Source organism: Panthera tigris, chromosome B3 (assembly GCF_018350195.1).
Source record: "Panthera tigris isolate Pti1 chromosome B3, P.tigris_Pti1_mat1.1, whole genome shotgun sequence".
Classification (NCBI taxonomy): domain Eukaryota; kingdom Metazoa; phylum Chordata; class Mammalia; order Carnivora; family Felidae; genus Panthera; species Panthera tigris.
In genome coordinates this window covers 37,955,616-37,981,432 of record NC_056665.1, presented here as the reverse complement: position 1 = coordinate 37,981,432, position 25,817 = coordinate 37,955,616, and the positions used below count along the sequence as shown (strand labels likewise).

The 25,817-nt window shown below is 35.6% G+C and overlaps 1 protein-coding gene across 11 annotated transcripts in view; it reads left to right on the top strand.

Annotated features, from left to right (window-relative positions):
• Window positions 1-25,817, top strand: part of IQCH (IQ motif containing H) — a 212,729-nt gene that overhangs the window by 77,672 nt on the left and 109,240 nt on the right. For 10 of the 11 annotated variants that reach the window (XR_006218555.1, XM_042988561.1, XM_042988564.1 and 7 more), the window contains 2 exons: window positions 17,095-17,174; window positions 18,975-19,013. The exons of the other annotated variant lie outside the window; for it this stretch is intronic. Coding sequence is in view for 9 of the 10 variants with exons in the window: in XM_042988561.1 (XP_042844495.1) it covers window positions 17,095-17,174; window positions 18,975-19,013 (119 nt within the window). In the remaining variant the exon portion in view is untranslated. The remainder of the gene's footprint in view (window positions 1-17,094; window positions 17,175-18,974; window positions 19,014-25,817) is intronic. 11 annotated transcript variants of the gene reach the window in all.

Here is a 25,817-nt window from a genome sequence, read left to right as displayed (position 1 = left end):
TCTTTGTATGTGTGGAAACTTTCTGTTTCTTGGCTGAGATTTTATATTTTTTAATTTGTTTCAGATGATTTTTTAATTGTTTGTGAAAGCATTTTTATGATGTCTTGTTTAAAGATTCTGTCCAATAGTTCTAAGATCTCTGTCATCTTGGTGTTGGAATCTATTCATTGTCTTTTTAATTTAGTTTGAGGTCTTCCTGGTTCTTGGTATGGTGAATGACTTTCACTAGGAACTTTGACATTTTGGGTATTATGCCATGAGACTCTGGTTCTTATTTAAATGTTTTAGCTGGTTCCTCTGACACCTATTTATTCCCTATGCATTTGAGGAGTAAGCCAAATTGGCGATGAGAACACCTTGGTTATGTATTATTTGATTTCATTTGCTAATATTTTTACCATTTTGTTCCTCTGTGAGGCTGGCCTAAATTTTCCTTTCCTTTAATGTTTTCCTTTTGCTTTAGTATCAAAGTTAGTCTTGCCTCAGTAAGTGACTGCTATCTTTTTATATTCTCTGGAAGAGTTTGGATAAAATTGGTATTATTTCTTTCCTAAATGTTTGGAAGAATTTGTCAGTGCAACTATTTGAATCTGTGGTTTTCTTTGGGGGTGTATTTATATTTTTAGGTTTAATTTCTTTAACAGGACTATTTTGATTATCTCTTTTGTCTGGGTTGGTTTAGTAAATTAACTTTGTCCAAGAAATTTGTCCATTTCATCTAAAATCTCAAATTTACTGGAATGAAATTATTTACAATATCCTCTAATTATTTTTGTAGTATCTGTAGGATCTGTGGTGATGTGTTTTCATTCCTGATGGTTACTTCTGCTTTTCTCTTTTTTGTTGATCAACCTCTCCAGTTTATCAATTCTATAGTAATTTTTAAAGAATCAAATTATGACGCTATTGATCCTTTCTGCTATATTTTCTATTTGATTGTCATCTGCTCTTATTTTTATTATTTCTTCCTTCTTTTTACTTTTTTGGGGTTTAATTTTCCTTTTTTAAAAAACTTATTGGTAATATACTTGGGTCACTAATTTTCAACTGTTATTTGTTTCTGATATAAAAATTGAAGGTTATGAATTTCACACAAAGCACTATCATAGCCAGAAAAAAATGTTTGTTATATCATATTTTCATTATCATTTAATTTAAAATATTTCTAATTTCTTCTTTGACCCATGGAATATTTAGAAGTGTATAGATTTCAGTACTTTCTAGTTATATTTTTTATTACTGATTTCCAGCCTAATCCCACTGTTTAGAGAACACACACTGCATGCTTTCAATTATTTGAAATCTGAGTTATTTTATGACCCTACCATGTGATCAACTTAGGTGAACGTGCATTTTTTTATTTGTTAGGTAGGGTATTCTGAATATATTCAATTAGGTCCATTTAATTATGTTACTCAAATTTATGTCTCTGTTAATTTTTTGCCCATTTATTCTGTCAGTTGCTAAGAGAGTTTTGCTAAAGTCTCAAATTATGGTTGTATAATTGTTAATTTCTTTTCCCTTTTTTAGTTCCATCAATTTTTTTGTTCCTATTACACATACTTATAATTTACTCCTTTACAGAGGGAATGTATTTTCTTACCAAAAGAATTAAGTGCACAATGATTTTAAGCAGGAGTGCACAGTTTCTCTAGAAAGGACCAGATACGAAATATATTATAAGCATTGCATACCACATACAGTTTCTGTAACGTATTCTTCTTCTTTTGTTTTGTTCTGTTTTGTTTGCAACCCTTAAAAAATATAAAAACCATTCTTAGCTTAAGGACCGTACAAAATCAGACCACAGGATAGATTATACCTCTGGACCATAGTTTGCAAACCCCTGACTTTAAGTATTAAAGTTCAGTGTGTTCCAGTAATTATACCTAGAGCCAAATGAAACAAAAATCAATGCGTATATTTGTATGCCTACTATATGCCCAGATTCCAAAATTTTATTCTTTGCCTTTTTAATATTAAGAAATATCTCTGAGTTCTTTTTTCCCACTCTGAGATCTTTTAATGTAAAACAATTTTTCTGGAATCACATCCTCTGGAACATATTCGTTCTATCATCACAACCACTTTCCTCATCTTTGTCAAAAATTAACCTTAACTAAGTGCTTCTGGCTGTTTTACTAGAGCCTTTTGAATGGTGGCAGTGTCAACATTCTCACAATCACTTATTTCTTCTACCATTCTACTTACAATTGATTTCCATTTCATTTTCAGCACTATCCACTTTTGTCCCTTTGCTACACTTTCAACTTTGCTAGTCAATTCTTTTTTTAAAAAGTGTTTTATTTGTTTATTTTGAGAGAGAGAGAGAATGGGGGAGGGGCAAAGAGAAAGGGAGAGAGAGAATCCCAAGTAGGATTCACACTGTCAGCTTGGAGCCTGATGCAGGGCTTGATCTCACAAACTATGAGATCATGACCTGAGACAAAATCCGGAGTCAGACACTTAACTGACTGAGCCATCCAGGCGCCCCACCAATTCTGTCTTTTAATTATCCATTTTTGTAAAAACCCATGTGGCTTTATCACTGAGACAAGAAGGCAATACTACCATATTCTTTGCGGTCTGTATGTGAATTCAAAAATAGATATACAGTGACCAATCACTGACAGACTTTGATAGATGTGACAGTATTGGTTTCTAATCATGATATGCATCTGTCATTTATATAGTGATTTTTGGCACAAAGATCTAGAGTAAAGTTTGTGCTTTATGTAATTACTCACAATTAATATACCATAGTAACTGGATTTGGACCATGTTTTCAGGAGACTGGTATTTAATTAAACTGTGGTAATAAATTTGGGCATACTGAAACAGTGCAAAGTAAGTACTGCCTGTATATTAAATGTGAATGGTCTAAATACACCAATTAAAAGACACAGATTGTCAGATTGGATAAATAAGCAAGATTCAACTATATGTGGTATACAAAAAACTCATTTTAAATTTAATGACATAAAAAGGATAAAATAGAAGGAGGAAGAGAAGTGAAAAATCTTCCTTATAAAAGAATCCCTAATAACATATAAGTAGTTGTTCCTCCATAGAGGAGGTGTAGCTTAATTCTCCCTCCCTTGAATGTGGACTGGATTTACTGACTCATACCCAAATAACAGAGTATAGAAAGGGGAAAACTGGAAAATTTACAGTTGAGAAACCTGGAAAGCCCTACCTTAACCAAATGCCCAAGGTTAATATCACCAATAATAAGTTATGTTGATAGTTTATGTCCTCTGATATGATGTGATGAGGAGAGAACATCATATATGTAGTGTTCTACCTAAAAACCCATAACCCTGGTCTAATCATGAAAAAAAAAATCAGATAAAGCCAAACTGAGGAAATTCTACAAAATACCTGACTAGTACTCCTCAAAATTATTATTGTCATGAAAAATAAAGAAAAAATGAAAAACTATCTCAGACTAGAGGAGACTAAGGAGATTTGTTGACTAAATACACCGTGATATCCTGATCAGATCTTGGAACACTAAAATGACACTGTAAAAACTAGTGAATCTGAATGAAGACTGGCATTTAGTTAATAGTAATGTACCAATGATGGTTTCTTAGTTTTGACAACTGTGCCATGGTAATAAAAGACGTTAACATTAGGCGAAATTGAATGAGGGTATACAGCAACTTTTCTGTAAATCTAAAATTATTCCAAATTTAAAGTTAGTTTTTTTACAAAAGTCAAAAATAAATGTTGGGAAAAGGCATCAATTAAATGTAAATTTAAAATTAATAAAAAGGAGATCGATGGGAAAGCTATACCATGCAAAAAATAATCCAAAAAATCTAAATTGCCTCTATTAATATCAGACAAATGACACAGTAGCAAGAATAAAGAGGGATATCAATAATAAAAAGTCCAATTCAGCAAAAAGACAAAAGAATCCTGTGTATGTACCTAATAACAGAGATTCAAAATACTTGAGGCAAAAATCAATAACAATATAGATAACTTGAACATTAACAACCTATTTTAACACATTTAAGGAATTAAAACAAACAGTAGAATGCTCACTCATTTCAAATGCACATTCAACAAAATAGATTATTCTGAACCATAAAAAAAAATCTTATGAAACTTAAAGGAACTGAAATTTTACAAAATATATCTCTGACTATAGCATAGTTAAACCAGACATGAATTAGAGAAAAATATCTAGAAAATTTCCCAAATATTTACAAATTAAAGAACATACTTTTAAGTAACTCATTAGCCAAAGAGTAAATCATGAGGACATTTAAAAATATTTTGAATTGATGCAGAAAAAGCATTTGACAAAATACAGCATCTTTTCTTGATAAAAACCCTTAAGGAAGTAGGGATAGAAGGATCATACTTCAAGATCATAAAGACCATATATGAAAGACTCACCACACTATTATCCTCAGTGGGGAAAAACTGAGAGCTTCCCCTTAAGGCCAAGAACACAACAAGGATGTCCACTCTCACCACTGTTATTCAACTTGGTGTTGGAAGTCCTAGCCTCAGCAATCAGACAACACAAAGAAACAAAAGGCATCCAAATCAGCAAGGAGGAAATCAAACTTTCAGTATTCACAGACAACATGATACTCTATGTGGAAAACCCAAAAGACTCCACCAAAAAACTGCTAGAACTGATACATGAATTCGGCAGAGTCGCAGGATATAAAATGAATGTACAGAAATCAGTTGCATTTCTATATACCAATAATGAAGCAGCAGAAAGAGAAATCAAGGAATTGATTCCATTTACAATTGCACCAAAACCCATAAAATACCTAGGAATAAACCTCAACAAAGAAGTGAAAAATCTATACACTAAAAACCATAGAAAGCTTATGAAACAAATTGAAGAAGACACAAAAAAATGGAAAAACATTCCATGCTCATGGATTGGAAGAATATTGTTAAATGTCAACACTACCCAAAGCAATCTACATATTCAATGCAATCCCTATTAAAATAACACGAGCATTCTTCACAGAGCTAGAACAAACAATCCTAAAATTTGTATGGAACCAGAAAAGATCCCGAATAGCCAAAGCAATTCTGAAAAAGAAAACCAAGTCTGGAGGCATCACAGTTCCAGACTTCAAGCTATATTACAAAGCTGTTATCATCAAGACAGTATGGAACTGGCACAAAAACAGACACATAGGTCAATGGAACAGAATAGAGAACCCAGAAATGGACCCACAAATTCATGCCCAACTAATCTTTGACAAAGCAGGAAAGAATATCCAATGGAAAAAAGACAGTCTCTTCAACAAATGGTGTTGAGAAATTGGACAGCAACATGCAGAAGGATCAGCCTGGACCACTTTCTTACACCATATACAAAAACAAACTCAGAATGGATAAAACCTAAATGTAAGACAGCAAGCCATCAAAATCCTAGAGGAGAAAATAGGCAACAACCTCTTTGACCGTGGCTGCAGCAACTTGTTACTTGGCACGTCTCCATAGGCGAGGGAAACAAAAGCAAAAATGAACTATTGGGACCTCATCAAGATAAAAAGCTTCTGCACAGCAAAGGAAACAATCAGCAAAACTAAAAGGCAACCAACAGAATGGGAGAAGATATTTGCAAATGACATATCAGATAAAGGGTTAGTGTCCAAAATCTATAAAGAACTTACCAAACTCAATACCCAAAAAACAAATAATACAACAAAAGACATGAATAGACACTTTTCCAAAGAAGACATCCAGATGGCTAACAGACACATGAAAAGATGCTCAACATCACTCATCATCAGGGAAGTACAAATCAAAACCACAGAGAGATACCACCTCACATCTGGCAAGATGTGGCTAAAATCAACAAGTCAGGCAACAACAGATGTCGGTGAAGATGCAGAGAAAGAGGAACACTTTTGCACTGCTGGTGGGAATCCAAACTGGTGAAGCCACTCTGGAAAACTGTAGGGAGGTTCCTCAAAAAATTAAAAATAGAACTACCCTAAGACCCAGCAATTGCACTACTAGGTATTTATCCAAAGGATACAGGAGTGCTAGTCGAAGGGGCACATGCACGCAATGTTTATAGCTGCACTATGAACAATAGCCAAATTATGGAAAGAGCCCAAATGTCCATCAACTGCTGAATGGATAAAGATGTGGTCTACACACACACACACACACACACACACACACACACACACACAATGGAATATTACTTGGCGATCAAAAAGAATGAAATCTTGCCATTTGCAACAATGTGGATGGAACTAGAGTGTATTATGTTAAGAGAAATAAGTCGGTCAGAGAAAGACAAATATCATATGACTTCACTCATATGGAATTTAAGAAACAAAACAGATGAACATAAGGGAAGTGAAGCAAAAATAATATAAAAACAGAGAGGGAGACAAACCATAAGAGACTCTTAAATACAGAGAATAAACTGAGGGTTGTTGGCAGGGTGGTGAGTGGGGGGATGGGCTAAATGGGTAAGGGACATTAAGCAGGACACTTGCTGGGATGAGCACTGGGTGTTATATGTAAGTGATGAATCACTAAATTTTATTCCTGAAATCATTATTAAAAAAAAAAAAAAAATAATAATAATAATAATAATAAAGTATTAAATATTTTAATTGAATGAAAATAAAACATATCAAAATTTATAGAATGCAACTAAAATACTATTTATAGAGAAAATTATAGCATTAGATGCTTATACTAGAAAGGAAGATAGATCTCTAACTAATTATCTAAGTTCCTACTTCAAGAATCTAGGAAAAGAAAAGCAAATTATACCCAAAGCAAGCAGAAAGAAGTAAATAATAGAAATGAAAGTAAAGGAGCAGCTAGGTGGCTCAGTCAGTTAAGTGTCTGACTTTGGCTCAGGTCCTGCTCTTGCAGTTCATGAGCTCGAGCCCTGCCTTGGGCTCTGTGCTGACAGCTCAGAGCCTGGACCCTGCTTCAGATTCTGTGTCTCCCACTCTCTCTGCTCCTCCCCTGCTTGTCCTCTGTCTGTCTCTCTCTCTCTCAAAATAAATAAAAACATTAAATTTGTTTTTCAAATTTAAAAAATAAAAAAGAAATGAAGGTAAAAAGCAATGAAATTGAGAATAGATAAAAATAGAGAAAATTACTGAAACCAAATCTGTTTCTTGGAAAATATCAACAAACTTGGTAAACCTCTAGCCTAACAAAGGACTACCAAAGATAAAAAGAGAGAAGGAACAAATTACCACTATCATGAATGAAAGAGGAGTCATCATTACAAATCCTATAGATATTTAAAGGTTGATATGGGAACATTATAAATACCTTTACGCCCATAAATTGGACACCTTAGACTAATGGACAAATTCTTTAAAAGACACATGCTACTGAAGCTCATCAAGAAGAAATAGATAACCTGATTAGTCCTATATCTATTAAGGAAATTTAATTTGCACTTAAAAACTTTCTTAGAAAGAAAACACAAGTTCCAGATGGCATCCCTGGTGAATTCTACCAAACAAGAAAGAAATATTACCAATTCTACTACAAATTCTTCTAGAAAATAGAATACAACACTCCTCAGACCATTTTATGAAGCCAGCATCACCCTGATATCACAACTAGACAGACATTAGAGGACAAGAAAACCACAGCCTATTCTTCTTCATGAAAATAGATATAAAAATGTCCCACAAATATGAGCAAATTGGAATCCCACAATATTAAAGAAATAATACATCATAACCATGTAGGGTTTATCCTAAGAATGCAAGACTGTTGCAACATTTAAAAATCAATCAATGTAAATCATTGTATCAACCAAGTGAAGAAGAAAAACCATATGACCATCTCCATCTCAACAAATAAAAATAAAATAAAATTCAACATGCATTAAATAATAATTTTAAAAAACCTAAGGGAAATATAATATAAAGGAACTTTCTCAGCCTAATATAGGACACCTACAGCTAAAATCATACTTAATAGTGAAAGATCAACTGCTTTCTATGTAAGATCAGAAACAAGGCAAAGATGTCTACTTTCACCACATCTATTTAACATTGTATGGAAGGTCCTTGCCAATACAATGAGGTAAGAAAAAGAATAAAGGTATGCAGATAGAAAATAAAATTTAAACTGTCTCTATTTGTAAACAGCATGATAACTACAAAGAACATTTGAAATAATCTACAAAAAAGCACTGAGAGAATGAATAAGAGAGTTTAACATGGTTTCAGGATATCAGATTAATATATAAAAATTAATTGAATTTCTATATACTAGAAATCAACAATTGGAAATTGAATTTTATTTTTTATTTTATTTTTTTTTTTTTAACGTTTATTTATTTTTGAGACAGAGAGAGACAGAGCATGAATGGGGGAGGGTCAGAGAGAGGGAGACACAGAATCCAAAACAGGCTCCAGGCTCTGAGCTGTCAGCACAGAGCCCCACGCGGGGCTCGAACTCATGGACCTCGGCCGCTTAACCGACTGAGCCACCCAGGGGCCCCGGAAATTGAATTTTAAAAAACAATGCCAGGGTCCCTGGCATGTTCAGTCAATAGAGCACGTGACTCTTGATCTTGGGGTCAAAGGTAAGCCACGTTCATGAATTAGAAGACTCTATATTGTTATGTTAATCATCCAAAGTTGTCTATTAATTCAATGCAATCCATATTAAGATCAATCGAATATATGGGTAAAAACTGACAAGCCAATTCTAAAATTTATATGGAAAAGCAAAGATGCAAAATAATTTTTTTTTTAATATTTTTATTTATTTTTGAAGGAGAGAGAGACCGAGCGTGAGCAGGGGAGGAGCAGAGAGAGAGAGGGAGACATAGAATTTGAAGCAGGCTCCAGGCTCCGAGCCATCAGCCCAGAGCCAGACGCCGGGCGCCAACTCACGAACTGGGAGATCATGACCTGAGCCGAAGTCGGACGCTTAGCCGACTGGGCCACCCAGGCGCCCCGCAAAATAATTTTGAAAAAGAAAAGTAACGTTGGAGAACTTAGGTTATTTGAGTTAGTATAAAGTTCTAGTTATCAAGACAGTGTGGTATTAGCAAAAGGATGAATATTGAGATCAATAGAACAAAACAGAGAGTTCAGGAGTAAACCTACACAAACATGGTCAATTTATTCTAAACAAGGACATGAAGGCAATTCAATGGAGAAAGGATAATCTTTTCAGCAAATGGTGCTGAAACAGTTGAAGATAGTTATTTAGAGAACCTTGACCCATACCTTGCACCATGTATAAAAATTTACTTGGAATAGATCATAGAACTAAATGTAAAGCCTAAAACTAAAAAAAGCTTTTAGAAGAAAACAAAGGGGGAAATTTTTTGTTTCCTCAGATTAGGCAAAGATTTCTTAAATACCACAAATCCATAAAAGTAAAAAATTAACATATTGGACTTCATCAAAATTTAAAATTTCCTCTCTTTGAAAGACAATATTAAGAAAATGAAAAGAAAAGCTACAGACGAGGAGTTAATATTTCAAAACACATATTTGACAAAGAATTTTTGTCCAGAATATACAAAGAACTCTTATTGAAACTCAATAAGAAACTAAATAACCCAATCACCTATTAGACAAAAGACTAGAACAGAAATTTTACCAAAGAAGATATACAGATGGTAGATTGGTAAATGAAAGCATGCTTAACATCATTAGATACTAGGGAAATACAAATTAAAACAAGTCTTAATATATTTAAGATAATTAAAATCATACCAAGCTTCTTTTCTAACCACAATGGTATGAAACTAGAAATCAATTACAAGAGAAAAACTGGAAAATTCACAAATATGTGCAATTTAAACAACCAATGGGTCGAAGGAGAAATCAAAAGGGAAATTAAAAAATACCTTGAGACAAAAATTGAAACATAACATGCCAAAACATACAGGATGCAACAAAAGCAGTTCTAAGTTCATAGCAATAAACATATATACTAAGAAAACAGAAAGATCTCAAATAAACAACCTAACTTTATACCTCAAAGAACTAGAAAAAGAAGAACAAACTAAGTCCAAAGTTATAAGGAAGGAAATAACAAAGATCAGAGTGGAAATAAATAAAATAGAGACAAGCACGACAAGAAAAAATATCAATGAAACCAAGAGCTAGTGTTTTGAAAAGATAAACCAAATTGACAAACCTCTAGCTAGACAAACTAAGAAAGAAAAAGAGAGAAGACTCAAATAAAATCAAAATGAAAGGGGAGACATTACAAATGATGACACAGAAATACTAAGGATCATAAGAAATTATATGAACAGTTATACATGAAAAATTAGATAACCTAGATGAAATGGATGAATTCCTAGAAACGTAAACTTACCAAGTTTGAATCATGAAGAAATAGAAAATCTGAAGAGAACAATTACTAGTAAGGAGAATGAATCAGTAATCAAAACTTCCCAGTGAAGCAAAGTCCAGGATCAGATGACTTCACTGGTGAATTCTGCCAAGCATTTAAAGAAAATTTATACCAACCCTTCTCAAATTCTTCCAAAAAATAGAAGAGGAGAACTTCCAAACTCATTTTATGAAGCCAGCATTACCCTCATACCAAAGCAGACAAGAAAAGAAAATTACAGGCCAATGTTCCTGATAAACATAGATACAAAAAATTCTCAGTAAAATATTAGCCAATTGAATTTAACAATGCATATATAGGCCCATACACCATGATCAAGTATGATTTATTCCTGGATGCAAGGATGGTTCAACATATACAAATCAACACATGCAATATACTACATTAACAAAATGAAGGATGAAAATCATATGATCATCTCAATGGATACAGAAAAAGCATTTGACAATATTCAATATCCTTGCATAATAAAAACTCTCAACAAATTGGATATAAAAGCAATTTCAACATCATAAAAGCCATATATGACACCCCACAGCTAACATTATACTCAATGAACAAAAGCTAAAAGTTTTTTTTTCCCTAAGATCAGGAATATGACTAGGATGCCCACTCTTGCAACTTTTATTCAACATAGTTCTGGAAGTCCTAGCCAAGGCAACTAGGCAAGAAAAAGAAATGAAAGATATTTAAATCAGAAAGGAAGAAGTAAAATTGTCTCTGAAAATGACATATTCTATATATAAAGTTCTAAATACACCACCAAAAAATGGTTAGAAGTAATAAATGAATTCAGTAAAGCTGTAGGATACAAAATCAATATACAAAAATCAGTTGCATTTCTATACACTAACAATAAACTATCAGAAAGAGAAATTAAGAAAATAATCCCATTTACAATAGCATCAAAAAAGAATAAAATACTTAGGAAGGAATAAATTTAACCAAGCATGTGAAAGATCTGAAAACTATAAAACATTGATGAAGGAAATTGAAGAAGACACAAGTAAATGGAAATATATTTCAAATTCATGAATTGGAAAAACTAATCTTGTTAAAATGGCCATACCACCCAAAGCAATCTCTAAGACTTGCCATTCCAATGGCATTTTTTTTTTTACAGGGATAGAAGAAATGATTCCTAATACTCAGAAACTCTGAATAGAGAAAGCAATCCTGAAAAAGAAAAAAGCTGAAGGTATCATACTTCCCGACTCCAAACTATATTACAAATCTTTAGTTATCAAAACAGTATGGTATTGACATTAAAAACAGACACATAAATCAATAGAACAAAGAGCCCAGGAATAAAACCATGTTTTTATGGTCAATTAGGTTTTGACAAAGGATCCAAGAACATACAATGGCAAAAAGGATAACCTCATCAACAAATGGTGTTGGGAAAACTGTACCTCCACATTGAAAAGAATGAAACTAGACCACAATCTTATACACAAAAATTAACTCAAAATGGATTAAAGACTTCAACATAAGACCTGAAGCCATAAAACTCCTAAGAAAGCACAGGGGTAAGCTCAATGATATTTTGGATTTAAACCAAAAGCAAGGGATAACAAAAGCCAAAATAAATAAATGAGTCGACATCAAAGTAAAAAGCTTCTGCACAGAAAAAGAAACCACCAACAAAATGGAAACACAACTTTTGAAATGGGATAAAATACTTGCAACCCACAAATCCAATAAAAGGTTAATATACAAAATACATTAAGAAGCACATACAATTCAATAGCAAAAAAACCAAATAACCCAATTAAAAAATAGGGAAAGGACCCGAACAGACATTTTTCCAAAGAAGACAAAGGGCCAACAGGGATGTGAAAAGGTGCTCAACATCACTAATCCTTAGGGAAATGCAAATCACAACCACAATGAGATATCCCTCACACCTGTCACAATGGTTGGCCTCAAAAAGACAAGAGAACAAATGTTTGCAGGTGGTGGAGAAAAGGGAATCATTGCATACTGCTGGGGAAAATGTAAACTAGTAAAGCCACTAGGGGAAATAATATACAAGTTTCGCTAGAAATTAAAAGTAGAACTACCATCTGATCAGCAATCCCACTTCTGGGTATACAGCCAAAGGAAACAAAAATCATTATCTCAAGAGGTGTGTATTCCCGTTTTCACTGCAGTATTCATAATAGCCAAGATATGGACACTATTTAAGTGTCTGTGGATGGATGAATGGCAAAAGGAAATGTGACATAGATTTGTGTGTGTGTGTGAGTGTGAATATAATGTAATATAATATAATATAATATAATATAAATATATATAATATAAATAATATTATATAAATATTTATAATATAAATAATATTATATAAATAATGTTATATAAATAATATAACATAATATAATGTTATTCAGCCTTAAAAAAGAAGGAAATCCTGCCATTTGTGACAACATGGAGGGGACAACATGAATCTGGAGGGTATTATGCTGAGTGAAATAAGCCAGGCACAGAAAGACAAATGCTGCATGGTATCACTTATATGTGGAATTTTTTTAAATATCAAATATATAGAAACAGAGAATATAAAAGTGAGTGCCAGGGATTGAGAAGTGGATACAGGTTGGTAAAGGGTACAAACTTTCCACTATAAAATGAATAATGTCTGAAGATCTGATGTAAAACATGGTGACTATAGTTGATAATGATATAGTGTATAATTGACATTTGCTAAGAGAGAACTTAAATGTTCCCATTAATTTTTAAAAAATAAATAAATATGTGAGGGGCACCTGGGTGGCTCAGTCGGTTTAGCGTCCGACTTCGGCTCAGGTCATGATCTCGCGGTCCGTGAGTTTGAGCCCCGTGTCAGGCTCTGTGCTGACAGCTCAGAGCCTGGAGCCTGTTTCAGATTCTGTGTCTCCCTCTTCCTTTCTCCTCCCCCACTCATGCTCTGTCTCTCTCTTCTCAAAAATAAATAAATGTTTAAAAAATTTTTTTTAATAAATAAATAAATATGTGAGATGATGTACGTGTTAACTAGATGGGAAGGAATTCTTCCACAATGTGTGTGTGTGTGTGTGTGGGTTCTCAAACTCCCACAATGTACACTTTAAATATCTTACAATTTTGTATGTCAATTATGCCTCAATAAATCTGAAATTAAAAAAGAGAAGGCACAAAGAAATAATATTAAGATGAACAAAGATACATAGAATTTTTTAAAAATTGTCGTATGATAACTTTATGCCATGTATTTTTTACTGAAATGAGAATTTTCCTTGAGAAATCAAAATTGTCAAAATTAACTCAAAAAAAAGCAGGAAACTCAAAGAAAATGATGCCATTAGATCATTTGAACTGGTAATCAAAAATAGATTTCTGTGTTAAACAACACATGTGGGTGTGTGCACACATGTATGCACACAGAAATATACCAGAAGGAAAAAGTCCTCAGGCCCTTTTATAGGCAAGTTCTACTAACTTTAAAGGATCACTAATCAACATCTTAAACCATTTCATAGAAAAAGAAAAGAAGAAAAGCTTGCCAACTGATTTTATGAAGCTACTATAGCTATGCTACCAAAACTGGATGAGGACAGTGCAATAAAAAAATACATGGGTTGGGGCACCTGTGTGTCTCAGTCAGTTGAGTGTCCGACTTTGGCTCAGGTCATGATCTCACAGTTAGTGAGTTCAAGCCCTGCGTCAGGCTCTGCACTGACAGCTCAGAGCCTGGAGCCTGTTTCAGATTCTGTGTCCTTCTCTCTCTGCCCCTCCCCCTACTCATGCTCTGTCTCTCTCTTTCTCTCTCTCTCAAAAATAAACATTAAAAAAAAATTAAAAAGAATACATAGGTCGATCTCGGGAACACAGAGGCAAACATTCCAAATAAAAGTTAGCAGTATGCATTTTTACCTTCATCATGATAAGGAAGGATGTGAGGAAGACTCAACATTAGAAAAACCAAACAACACAATTCACCACATTAACAGATTAGAAAAGAAAAATCCTATGATCATCTCCATATATGGGAAAATTAAAAAAATCATGTAATGCAATTCAACATTAATAAATAGGTGAAAATCTTCGAGCAGAGTAGAAGTAGAAGAGGATTTTCTGACCCTGATTATTGCCTTGTTCAACCAAAACCCCAGGGCCAACAATATTCTCAGTAGTCCAGCTTTAGGAGGATTCTATCTTTCCATTAAAAGCAGAGACAGTTCAAGAATGACCACTACTGCCACCATCATTGAACATTGTCCTTGAGGCCCTACCACAGGCCATAAGACAAAGAAAGGGAGGAGTACTAGCCAGGAATGTATGGGACTGCAATATCAGAAATCCTCACTTAACAGTGGCTTAAACAATGAGGAGTTCCTCGGTCTCACACATAAGAAATCAGGAAGCAGGCAGCATAGGGCTGGTGGTACTCATCAAAAGAATTGCAACAGCTCTCTTTCTGCTTTACCTTCTTTAGCATGTTTGATTTCATCCTCATGCTTGCCACCTCATGGCTCTTCCACGGCTCTTGCAGATCTGGGCCTTGATGTACACATTCAAGGCAGGGAGAGGGGAAAACAATCAGTCTCTTCCCAGAAGCCCTGATAGATTTTCCCCTTACATCTCACTGGTCACGTGGCTACTGTTAGCTATAAGAAAGGCTGGGAAAGTGAGGGTCCAGAGACAGGGTTAGGTTTAGGTTTAGGGCTAGGATTTGGGACATATTTACACTAAATTCTTCATATATTAAGTTACGCTTAGTCCAATCCATCCATGAAAATTCTGTTCTTTGTTGGATATTAAATATACTTACTATTTGGGGCATATTTATACTAAAACATTATTTGTTGTTTACCTAAAATTAAAATTTAACTGTATGTCCTCTAAATTTTTTTTTTTTTTTTTTTTTTTTTTTTTGCTAAATCTGGCAACCCTAGGAGCTGGACAGATTGAAAAAAAAAATGAAGTTCTAAAATTAGCAAGAAAGAAAGGGGGATGGCTATTGGGCAGGTACATATCAGTAACTACCATAAAAGCATACAGGTTTGTCCAGAAAGACAAGATTTTTTCCCCCCTGACATTAACTCCAGCAAAGTTTATCATACAGATAAACATTTTCCAGAAGGGAAATCAGGTAACAAAATATAGGCAGTACCTTATGATACAATTCCATTGAAAATGCAGACACATTCTTCAAATATATGTGTCCCATAAAATCTAAGGCCACATAGAGTTATAATTTAGTGACAGAATTTCTGCAAGTAACTAAGAAAAATGTTTAAAAACTTTTTAGATATACCATTAACTGTGGATTATCCATATGAAATTACAAATCTTTTAGATCTTTATTCTACCAAATTTCATTAAAATTTTACTAAAATGCTCTAAAAATTATGCCTACTTAAAAACTTGTCAAGCTGCTGTTTTGTCTGAACATGGGAATTTAACCAAAGATCCCACTTGTCTGCAGGAGCCTGATAGTTTAACAAAAAGTATACTGAGCCTGCAGACAATAGGAATAGTAGCCTTTACGGGTGAATCTGTGGATTTAAAGCAGCCTGAGTACAGGGTGTGGACTGGTCTTCAGAAGTGGGAGGGCAGGAGAGTACAGAGGTCAAGGCAAAACTTACAGGCTTAGAATGGAGTCTTCACTGCCCAAGCTTAGGGAGGGTGCTGGTCAGTTTTACAGTCAGGGAGTCTTGCTGGCAGCCAGGAAGTCTGAAAAGCAGGTCAAACCAAGTTGCCTTTGGCGGAGGTGAATTTTAGTGACAAGACTCTGGAATTCGTGCTACTTTTTAAGAGATGGCTGAAGAAATTGCTTGCAGCCAACTTGAGACAATGTGAGAGAGTTGGGAGCTCATGGTGGGATTCCAAATTGTATACTGAGGTGCTGTTTTTGACCAGTATCTGTCCTTTCTAAGATGGTTATTACAAAATGGACAGAGAAGGGGTGCGCTAAGACAGTTGGGAAAAAACCTCACTCTTTTGACTCAGTTAACTGTTTAATTATTTTTGTTTTCTTTCTTGGAGACAGTAGGGTAAGGATTTTTCTCCCCTGAGAATTTCTCCCCTGACTTGAATCCCCTCAAGTCAGACTTGAGCTATTTGTAAAGGGCAGTTGGATTTGCTGCCAGGCAAGAGGAGAGATGTGGTTTCTCTCCTGAGCACTGTCTGTCTAGCAGGTAGACCTACCCACCTATGGACCGGATGTGTGCTCTAAAAGTTGTTGCTTATAGATTTCATTAATATTGTTATTATAAATATTATTTCAAAAGTAATATTTACTGTGTTCTTTCACTTGTATTATTTCCCCCAAGCCATTTAAATTCTTCAGAATTGTCTTTTTTACTGACTACACAGAATAGTCCAGCACAGGTAGTTATATTATAACCTATTAAATGAACTTGGGAATATGGCTATTTAAAAAGATCTTATAGTGAAACATTTTTATATGACAAATATTACTCTCTAATTTGCCTGCTATTTTAAAATTTGCCTTTTCATCTGGGCAGTTTGCATAAAACGAGCTCATCTTATATTCTGATGGAACAGTTGCCCTCCCTTGCTTTTTGCTTTCCTTTTGAAGTCCGTGATCACAAATGTTTGATTGAATTGATACAGGCAGGGCTGAGAGTGAACAGTCAAAGGGTGTCAGAGCCATTTGACTTTCAAGTGGCAAACCCAATAACATCCACCCAATGACTCAGCCTTTTTCTGGAAGAGGTAACATTGCATCGCCTCTGTCCACAGCCCCTTTCGGTACACCTCAGAAACCACAGCTGATTCCAGTGGAAGTGAAGAAGGTCTCTGCCAAGAAACAAACATCAAAGGTATTCATCCTTCTAACAAAAGAAAACTGTTGTTATTTACAATATTCTCAGTGAGGTTTTTGGTAGTGCACACATCTGATAGAATTGTACCACTGACATAGAAATAAATACTTCAGCTGTTGAGATGCATTTGATTTTTACAGGGGGATTGCTGTATAAGTAAACTCTAGCATTACATTATCAGTGGGGTCTTAAAAAATTCAAGCATGTCACATTATTGTCACATTAACTAAATGACTGGGCCAACCTATATCGCTAGCTGGTCCAGGAGTCTGGAATACAATAGCTATTGCTTTGTATCCAAATTCACATTGCATAGGGTATGTTATTATGAGGTTTTACTCGACTTCATTTGTCTTTAGGCACAGGCTAAAAAGCAAGCTCTCCAGTTTTGTCCAGATATCCTAATGAGGAAAGAGAAGAAATTCTGTATTCTCTGACATTAGGAGCTCACGGTACAACATAATTAATCCTCATGGAGATTCTCTGGGTTTAAAGGTGCTGGACTTTTGAAGCTTGCTTTCTTATGTTTATGAGCCACAGAGTTGTGATAATTGAAACTTTTCACCAGAAAAAGGAGACAGCTGGCAGTGTCTTTTTCTGGGCTTACCCTATGTGGTCATATTTACAGCTGCTCCCATTAGAAAAAAAAAAAAAAAAGAAGGAAGAAAGAGAAAAGGAAGAGTGGCAGAGAAGAAATGAATCCTACTGTGTCTACATAGACTGTTACCTGCTCTTCCCAGACCTTCATCTTAACGCCCAAATCTTCCTCAAGATGTTTTCCCTGGATTTGCAGCACTGGTGGGCTGTGCCCCCTTAAGAGATTTCCAAGCTGTTTATGTACCAGCATGTCATGTGACACCCCAGTTGCCATGGCAAATATTTGTGTTTCATGAAAAATGTGGGTAAAAAAAAAAAAATCAATGTAAATGGCCAAATCCCTAGACAGATAGGCCTTCGGGCTAATGTTTGGCCTGCACCATGATTGTTTCAAATTCAGCTGTTTAACAGGCTGTGCACAGGCCACGGGCTAATGTGCATAATGGGAACAGGCGGGGGCACCTGTTTTGATTCTCACCATGTTTGAGCTCTCAAGTCCCACAGTGTTATAGACAACAGATCTACAGGTAATACAAACATGACTAGGTCCCGTGAGGTAATCGATCTATCTCCAAAAATAAAAAAAAAATTTTTTTTAATAATGACGTTTTCCCAGTGCTAATTAGCCCTGCCTTTTAATTTCCTCTCTGTTGACTTCACAAAGCTTTCTCCCTAGTGCTGGAGCAGTAACATTTAAAGACTCTTTCCTGTGGTCCCGAATTGGTACATTTCTGAGTTGACTCTTCAATGGTAAATGTAATTATTCATATACTCTGTGAAAAGCGTCCTGGCATGGAAAAGGCTAACAGAAACACTGATAGAGCCAGAATGGACCTTGAATCAGCATCCCCACCGGGCAGTGCGGTGCCCCACGGAGAAGCCTTTTCTTGTAAATACTTCTTTAAGTGTTCCCCAGAAGCGGGACTTGGCATCTGACTCTAGCTGTTTTTGTAAATATTTACTTTGTCAAACTCTTTCTTCAAGTCAAACAGGGCTCTTGGCAAGCAGAGCAGCATTGTCTGGGGTGGGAAAGGTCTTTCTAATTATGAGCTCCTGCCTGCATGGAGAGAGGGAACAGGCTGGCCCAGCGGGGGGAACTGGGGGGGAGGGGGTGGGGGGAGGCTCTGTGCTTCTATTTGTTTTGTAAAATTGCCCATGAGAGTCATTTTGATTTAAACTGTGTCTCATTCTTCATTGTAGGGGAAAGGCAAAAGGTCAAGAGGACATCATGATAGGAAGGTCTGTAATTTGTGTGACTAGTTGAAATTTGGGGTTTGTCACCTGATGTCCCTGCCTTTTGCTGCAGGGCAAAAGTATGGGAGGCAGGTTTGACAGCTGGAGACTGCAACAGAAGTTCTTTGGCTCTCCTTTTATAAAAGACATTAGATCATGTTTTCAGAAAAGGAAAAAAAAAAAAGGTTCATTTAATGTGAAAAATCACTCCCTTTCAGTTTGGACTGAATTACTGCTCAGGTTTCAATCCAGAAAAGTGATTTAGCATACTCAAAATCTGGCTCAATCACAATGGTCTTCAACTTCAATCTGAGATTCTCATCTTTTAAAAGTACACTAAAAAGAAATACAAAATGAAAAAAATTCACTTACCCCCCTAGCATGCACTTGTGTGTGTGCATGGGTGAGTACGTGTGCATTCATACACACGTGCACACGCACACACAGACTGCCTATGAACATAATTGCTAAGGGTATGGGATTTAGAATTAAGCTGCCTAAAACTAATAAGGTAACAAAGAAGTTGGAGGAATGAAATTGTTCCCACAAAGACAAGTACGTGCCAGCAAGGAACATTCCACCAGAGTCTGTATGAGTAATAAAAGTTCTCAACTAGAAGCAGGAAAGAGCTGGATTCTCCTCCTAATATAGGAATTTTGAGCAAGTCACTGAAATTTTCAGTGCCTCACCTCTTCCTCTGACAAGGGGGGATAATAGCTCCTTTCTCATAGGTTTCTTATGAAGGTTGGTACTGTTAATATGTGCAGAAATGCTTTAGAACTGTAAAGCACTTGTTATCAGAATTCACTGGTCTATTTTTTTTTTTAAGTTTATTTATTTATTTCGAGAAACTGAGCATGAGCAGAGAACGGGCAGAAAGAGAGGCAGAGAGAGAATCCCAAGCAGGCCCTGCCCTGTTGGCATAGAGCCAGATGTGGGGCTGGATTTCACAAACCATGAGATCATGACCTAAGCCAAAATCAAGAGTTGGACAATTAACTGACTGAGCCACCCAAGCACCCCCACTGGTCTATTTTTAAGGACATCTTCTAGGCCTCCCTTCCTCTGGGGATCTTCTCAAAAAAGAATTTCAGAGGGAGCTTAGCCGCCCCTTTTCAAGGAAAAAGAGCCCGCCTTTTGGATCTCCTTGTACTTCCGCAGAGCTGTGACTAGTCAGAGCTGTATCTCCAGCAGTGATTCAGACAGTCCTTCCGAACCGGGACACATTGCTCTAGGATAAACTAATCAACGCAATCAGAGCCTTCCTCCAGCTTCCCTTGACTTCTTGCTATGAGGAAATTGCGAGCTTGACTCTACACTTTAAAAATAGGACGTGCCTTAAGAACACGAAGGCATTCTGTATCTGGAATATGCATAACAGCTAAAGTTGATTGTGCACCGTCTACGCCCACCAAATATGCTATAGTGTCGTTGTCCCCAGGCCCACACAATTGGTTTTTACCAACTGTGTGGAGGATCCAGAGGACACAGTGAGGTTCCGGAGTCTGTACCCTCCCACACACAAGGTTATGATCTTCCACATGGGCTAGTTTTCCAAACGTTACTACTACCATGACTATAACTACTACGGCTACTAACTACCACTACTACAACCACTACCACCACCACTACTAGTATGACTAGCAGGATACATGTGTCATGTGCCGCCTCTGTGGGGGGCACTGTTCCTATGCTTGACATGGATTAGCTCACTTCATTTCACAACAACTCTATGCAGCACGTACTATTATTCTCATTTTACTGGAAGGACCCGAACACAGAGAAGTTAAGGGCATCCAACTAGTAAGTGACAGAGCCAGGGCGCAGAACTGGACTCTGTGACTGCCAGAGCCTCAAAGCATTAGAAATTTTTTAAACTTTCAATCATTTTTTATGGAAATCTTTCTAAGCGATACTATATCTCCGCCTTCCTAATGTAATCTAACATTTTCTCTACCTGGTGTCTTGTATGCAGAGAACCCATTTCTGGTGTATTTTTTTGTTTGTTTCCTTCACCCTCAGGATGGTGCCTGTCATGTCTGCTTTCATTGGCTGTGACCTTAAGAGCCTTTTCTGTCTTCTAGAACATTAACCAAATAACCAACACTCAAGAAGTAGAAGGGTAAATTTGAGTCAGTCAGGCTCCGCACAAGGATCCAAGGAAGAAGATAATAAACAGTGGAAGAGTTTGTAGTTATTTCAAGAAATCTGAGGTCTTTATTTTCAGGGATCTAGTTAAACGCTTAAAGTTGCTAAAATTGCCTCCCTCAGCAAAACATCAATTTATTATCTCAAGGCAGGCATGCTAACAGCTATGTTAAGATCCAATTAATTTCAACTAATATTTTGATAATAAAAAATCTACTTTGTGGGTAAAAGAAGCAAACAAATGTATTTATTGGACACGAGGGTCCAGATTAAATTCATGAGTGTGTTTGCTTCCGGAAATGGGGAAAGGAGAGGAATGAGCTAAAAAGGAATACAGAGAGGATTTCAACTGTACTTTATGTGTTGATTTTTAAAATTTCCATATGTATATAAATATATAAACAATTTAAGCATATCTGAATTTTATAATAATAATTATAAATATTTAAAATATACTCTTAAAATATACAATGTTTATATATATTCTTGTCTTCTTTGTTTCATATATATATACATACATATATATATCATATATATTATATGTATTCTGTATTATCTAATGTTATCTAAATCATCCGCATGGAGATTCCCCCAGTTTAAACTACTGGACTTTTGTAGCTTGCTTTCTTGTTTATGAGCCATGGATAGATAGATAACAGTATATGTTATACACAAAGCAAAGAAGACAAAAGATTAACAACTGCCCGTGGTAGTTTTTTATTTTATTCTCTGTACTTTTCTGTATTTTCAAAACTTTTTCCAAATTAAAGAAGAAAAAGGAAAGGAAAATCCTATTTCATAAGTCATACCTCTGCTGTAAAATCACCTTTGATATAGAAAGAATAGGTTTGGGGGATAACCTTTTAATGTCAATTTTGGGGTCCTGTTGTTACATTATTACTCTCTTTAGTATCTCTCCAACATATGCCCTTGATCCTTATGTTAAAAAATTGTGATTATTTTACAGGTGAGTCAGCTGAACTATTTTAATCAGGCAACATGTGTTACAGTGACACCACCCCATCTAGTCTCACTTCCCCCATCTGTATAAGGAAGGGATTAGACCAGATTCATTTTCTACAGAACTTCCATATCCCCATAACACTCAATCCAAGACCCCCAGGAAAAGGAGAGAGGCCGAAGTGCCCAATAGGTGGGGCTCCAGGCCTCGCACACCACAGCAGCTGTGCTAAGTGTGTACCCGTTTAGCATCAGATTATATGGTTTCTGAACAAAGTGTTTCAAGTTTAAAAATATATACTCTGAAAACCAGCGGGGCGGGGGGTATCTAGGAGCAGCTTTAGGTTTAATGTGCCCTATCTACTAAAAGAAATAAGCCTACTTCTTTTTTTATTTTTATTGAAGTGTAATTAACATACAGTGTTAAGTTAGTTTCAGGCATACAATATAGTGATTCAACCAGTGTATCCATTACCCAGTGCTCATCACATGGGTACTTTTAATCCCCTTCATCTATTTCACCCATCCCCCCACAAACCTCCCCTCTAATAACCATCAGTTCTCTATATTTAAGAGTCTGGTGGGGTTTTTTTGTCTCTTTTCTTCGTTGGTTCATTTGTTTCTTAAATTGCATACATGAGTGAAATTATATGGTATTTGTCTTTCTCTGTTTGACATTACACCCTCTAGATCTGTACACATCATTGCAAATGGCAAGATTCTTTCTTATGGTTAAGTAATATTCCATTGTGTGTGAATATGAATATTCCATTGTGTGTATGAATATTCCATTCATTTCCTTGGGTGAATACACAGTATCATATGGTAATTCTATTTTTAATATTTTTGAGGAAATTCCATACCGTTTTCCACAGTGGCTCTACCAATTTGCGTTCCCACCAACAGTGCAAGAGTGTTCCTTTTTCTCCACATCCTTGCCAACACTGTTATTTCTTATGTTTTTTTTTTTTTTAATTTTAGTCATTCTGACAGGTGTGAGGTGATATCTCATTGTGGTTTTGATTTGCATTTCCCTGATAATTAGTGATGCTGAGCATCTTTTCATATGTCTGCTGGCTATCTGGATGTCTTCTAGAAGAAAACCTAGGTAGTAATTTATTTGACACTGGCTGTGGAAACATTTTTCTAGATATAGGTCTCCTGTGGCAAGGGGAACAAAAACAAAATTAAACTATTGTGACTACAACAAAATAAAAAGCTTCTGCACAGCAAAGGAAACCATCAACAAAACAAAAAAGGCAACCTATTGAATGGGATAAAATATTTGCAAATGATATATCCAATAAGGGGTTAATATGCAAAACATATAAAGAACTTATACAACTCAACACCCCAAAAAACACAAATAATCCAATTAAAAACTGGCAGAGGACATGAATAGACATTTTTCCAAATACGTCTACTTCTTTTTTTAATTTAAATTTTTTTATGTTTTTTAATTTAGTTTTTGAGAGAGAGAGAGAGAGAGAGAGACAGAGCATGAGCAGGGGAAGGGCAGTAGAGAGAGAGACACACACACACAGAATCTGAAGCAGGACCCAGGCTCTGAGCTGTCAGCACAGAAGCCGTCACAGGGCCTGAACTTACCGACTGTGAGATCATGTCCTGAGCGGAAGTTGGATGCTTAACTGACTGAGCCACCCAGGCTCCCCCAAATAAGCCTACTTCTTGAAGAGTGCGGCGTGCCTCCCTGGTGGGTTTTGTGCCCAGCACAAACCTGTCTCCTTTCTTGTCTTGCCCTAAAGGGTTAAAGAGAGGGCAGGTCATACTTTGGCAAGAATTAGAGAGCCCTGTAGCCTGGAGATACAAGATGAGATTCAGAAAGAAGTCTAGAACTGTTCTTTCCTCTTTTAGATTCACTTTCCCTCCTGAAACCTCATTTAATTTACATTCTTAAAGGAAGGAAAGGAAGAAGATTACAAAAACAGAAACAAAACCTGTGGCATCTTTTAAAACAATTTCCATTTTGTCTGATTTATTAGAAACTGCCACCGTCCTCAGTCGGTTAAGCGTCCGACTTCAACTCAGGTCACGATCTCGCGGTCCGTGAGTTCGAGCCCCGCGTCCGGCTCTGGGTTGATGGTTCAGAGCCTGGAGCCTGCTTTCGATTCTGTGTCTCCCTCTCTCTCTGGCCCTCCCCCGTTCATGCTCTGTCTCTCTCTGTCTCAAAAATGAATAAACGTTAAAAAAAAAATTAAAAAAAAAAAAAAAAAAAAAGAAACTGCCACCCTCACTTAATGCATTTTTGGCATGAAACTTTCAAAGTGAATTAAAATTATACAGCTTTATGTGCAAAACAATTTTTTTCTTGCAAGAAGTAAATGACAAATTGTCTTTACCTCTCTTCATGACATCACCTAAATGTACATTGCTATTGCATGTGACTAGCAATTTTACTTATATGAACCAGAAAAAAATGTTAGGTTATCAGTAAGCCACAAAATAATCTTAATTTTTTTACTTTATCTTTTTCATTCATGAGAGTGTGATCTGATCATTCACAGAAAATTTGGGAAGTTCAGAAAGGAGGGAAAAAATGCCAAAGTATCCAAAAAAAAAAAAATTTCCTGTAATACCATAACCCTTTGGCATTATTTAAATTTTTGGCTTGGCCCACTATTGGTATCATACAGTATATTCAACTGTGATCTATCTCTTTTCTCCCAACAATTTATCATAAGCTTTTATACATATGACTTAAAAGTCTTTATAAAATGTTTTTGATGGCTACATAATATTCTGTCTTAAAGATATACCATAATTTTCTTAGCTATTATCCAATTGTTAGATATTAAATTATAAATGTCATTATTTATATTATTATAATAATATAATATAATATAATAATAATTATATTATAATCATTATAATTATTTTATATTTTATTTATATATTATTATATAAAATATATATTATTTTATATTTTATATTATAATCATTAATATAATAATTATTTTAATTATAATAATTATTTTAGTTATTAATAAGCAATTAAAAATTTTCCTGTTATAAATCAAACTGCCATGAACATTTTTCATATTTGTACATAAATCTTTGTACTATTTAAGCTACTTTTTTTTAGAGAAAGAGGAAGCGAGAGCATGTGAGTGGGAAGGGTAGAGGGAGAGGGAGAGACAGAATCTTAAGCAGGCTCCACGCATAGCATAGAGCCCAACATGGGGCTCAATCTCATGGCCCTGACATCATGACCTGAGCCAAAATCAAGAGTTGAACACTTAACCAGCTAAGCCACCCAGGCAACCCATAAGCTACTTGACCATTTCTTGGTCAAGGGTATGGACATTTTCAGATCCAAGTGGTCTGCTGGTGTTTCAAAACTCAAGCTGTGAGTTTGCAAATAACTTGTATGATCACAGAACGGTTTTGTGCTGTAAATCCAGCCCAAGTGGCTATGAATTTAAATTGTACTATTCCTTCCTTCCTTCCTTCCTTCCTTCCTTCCTTCCTTCCTTCCACTAATCTTTGTTCACCTTTTACCATGTGCCAGGAAGTGTACTAGGCACTGGGGATACAGCAGTGAACAAAACAAACCAAGTCTTTGCCCTCTTGGGACTTATATTCTGGTGAGGAAGGCAGATATTTAATATAATGTCAGGCAGTGATGAGTGCTATGAATGAAAATAAAGTGGAATACATATGTAGGTTCAGCAAATGTGAAAA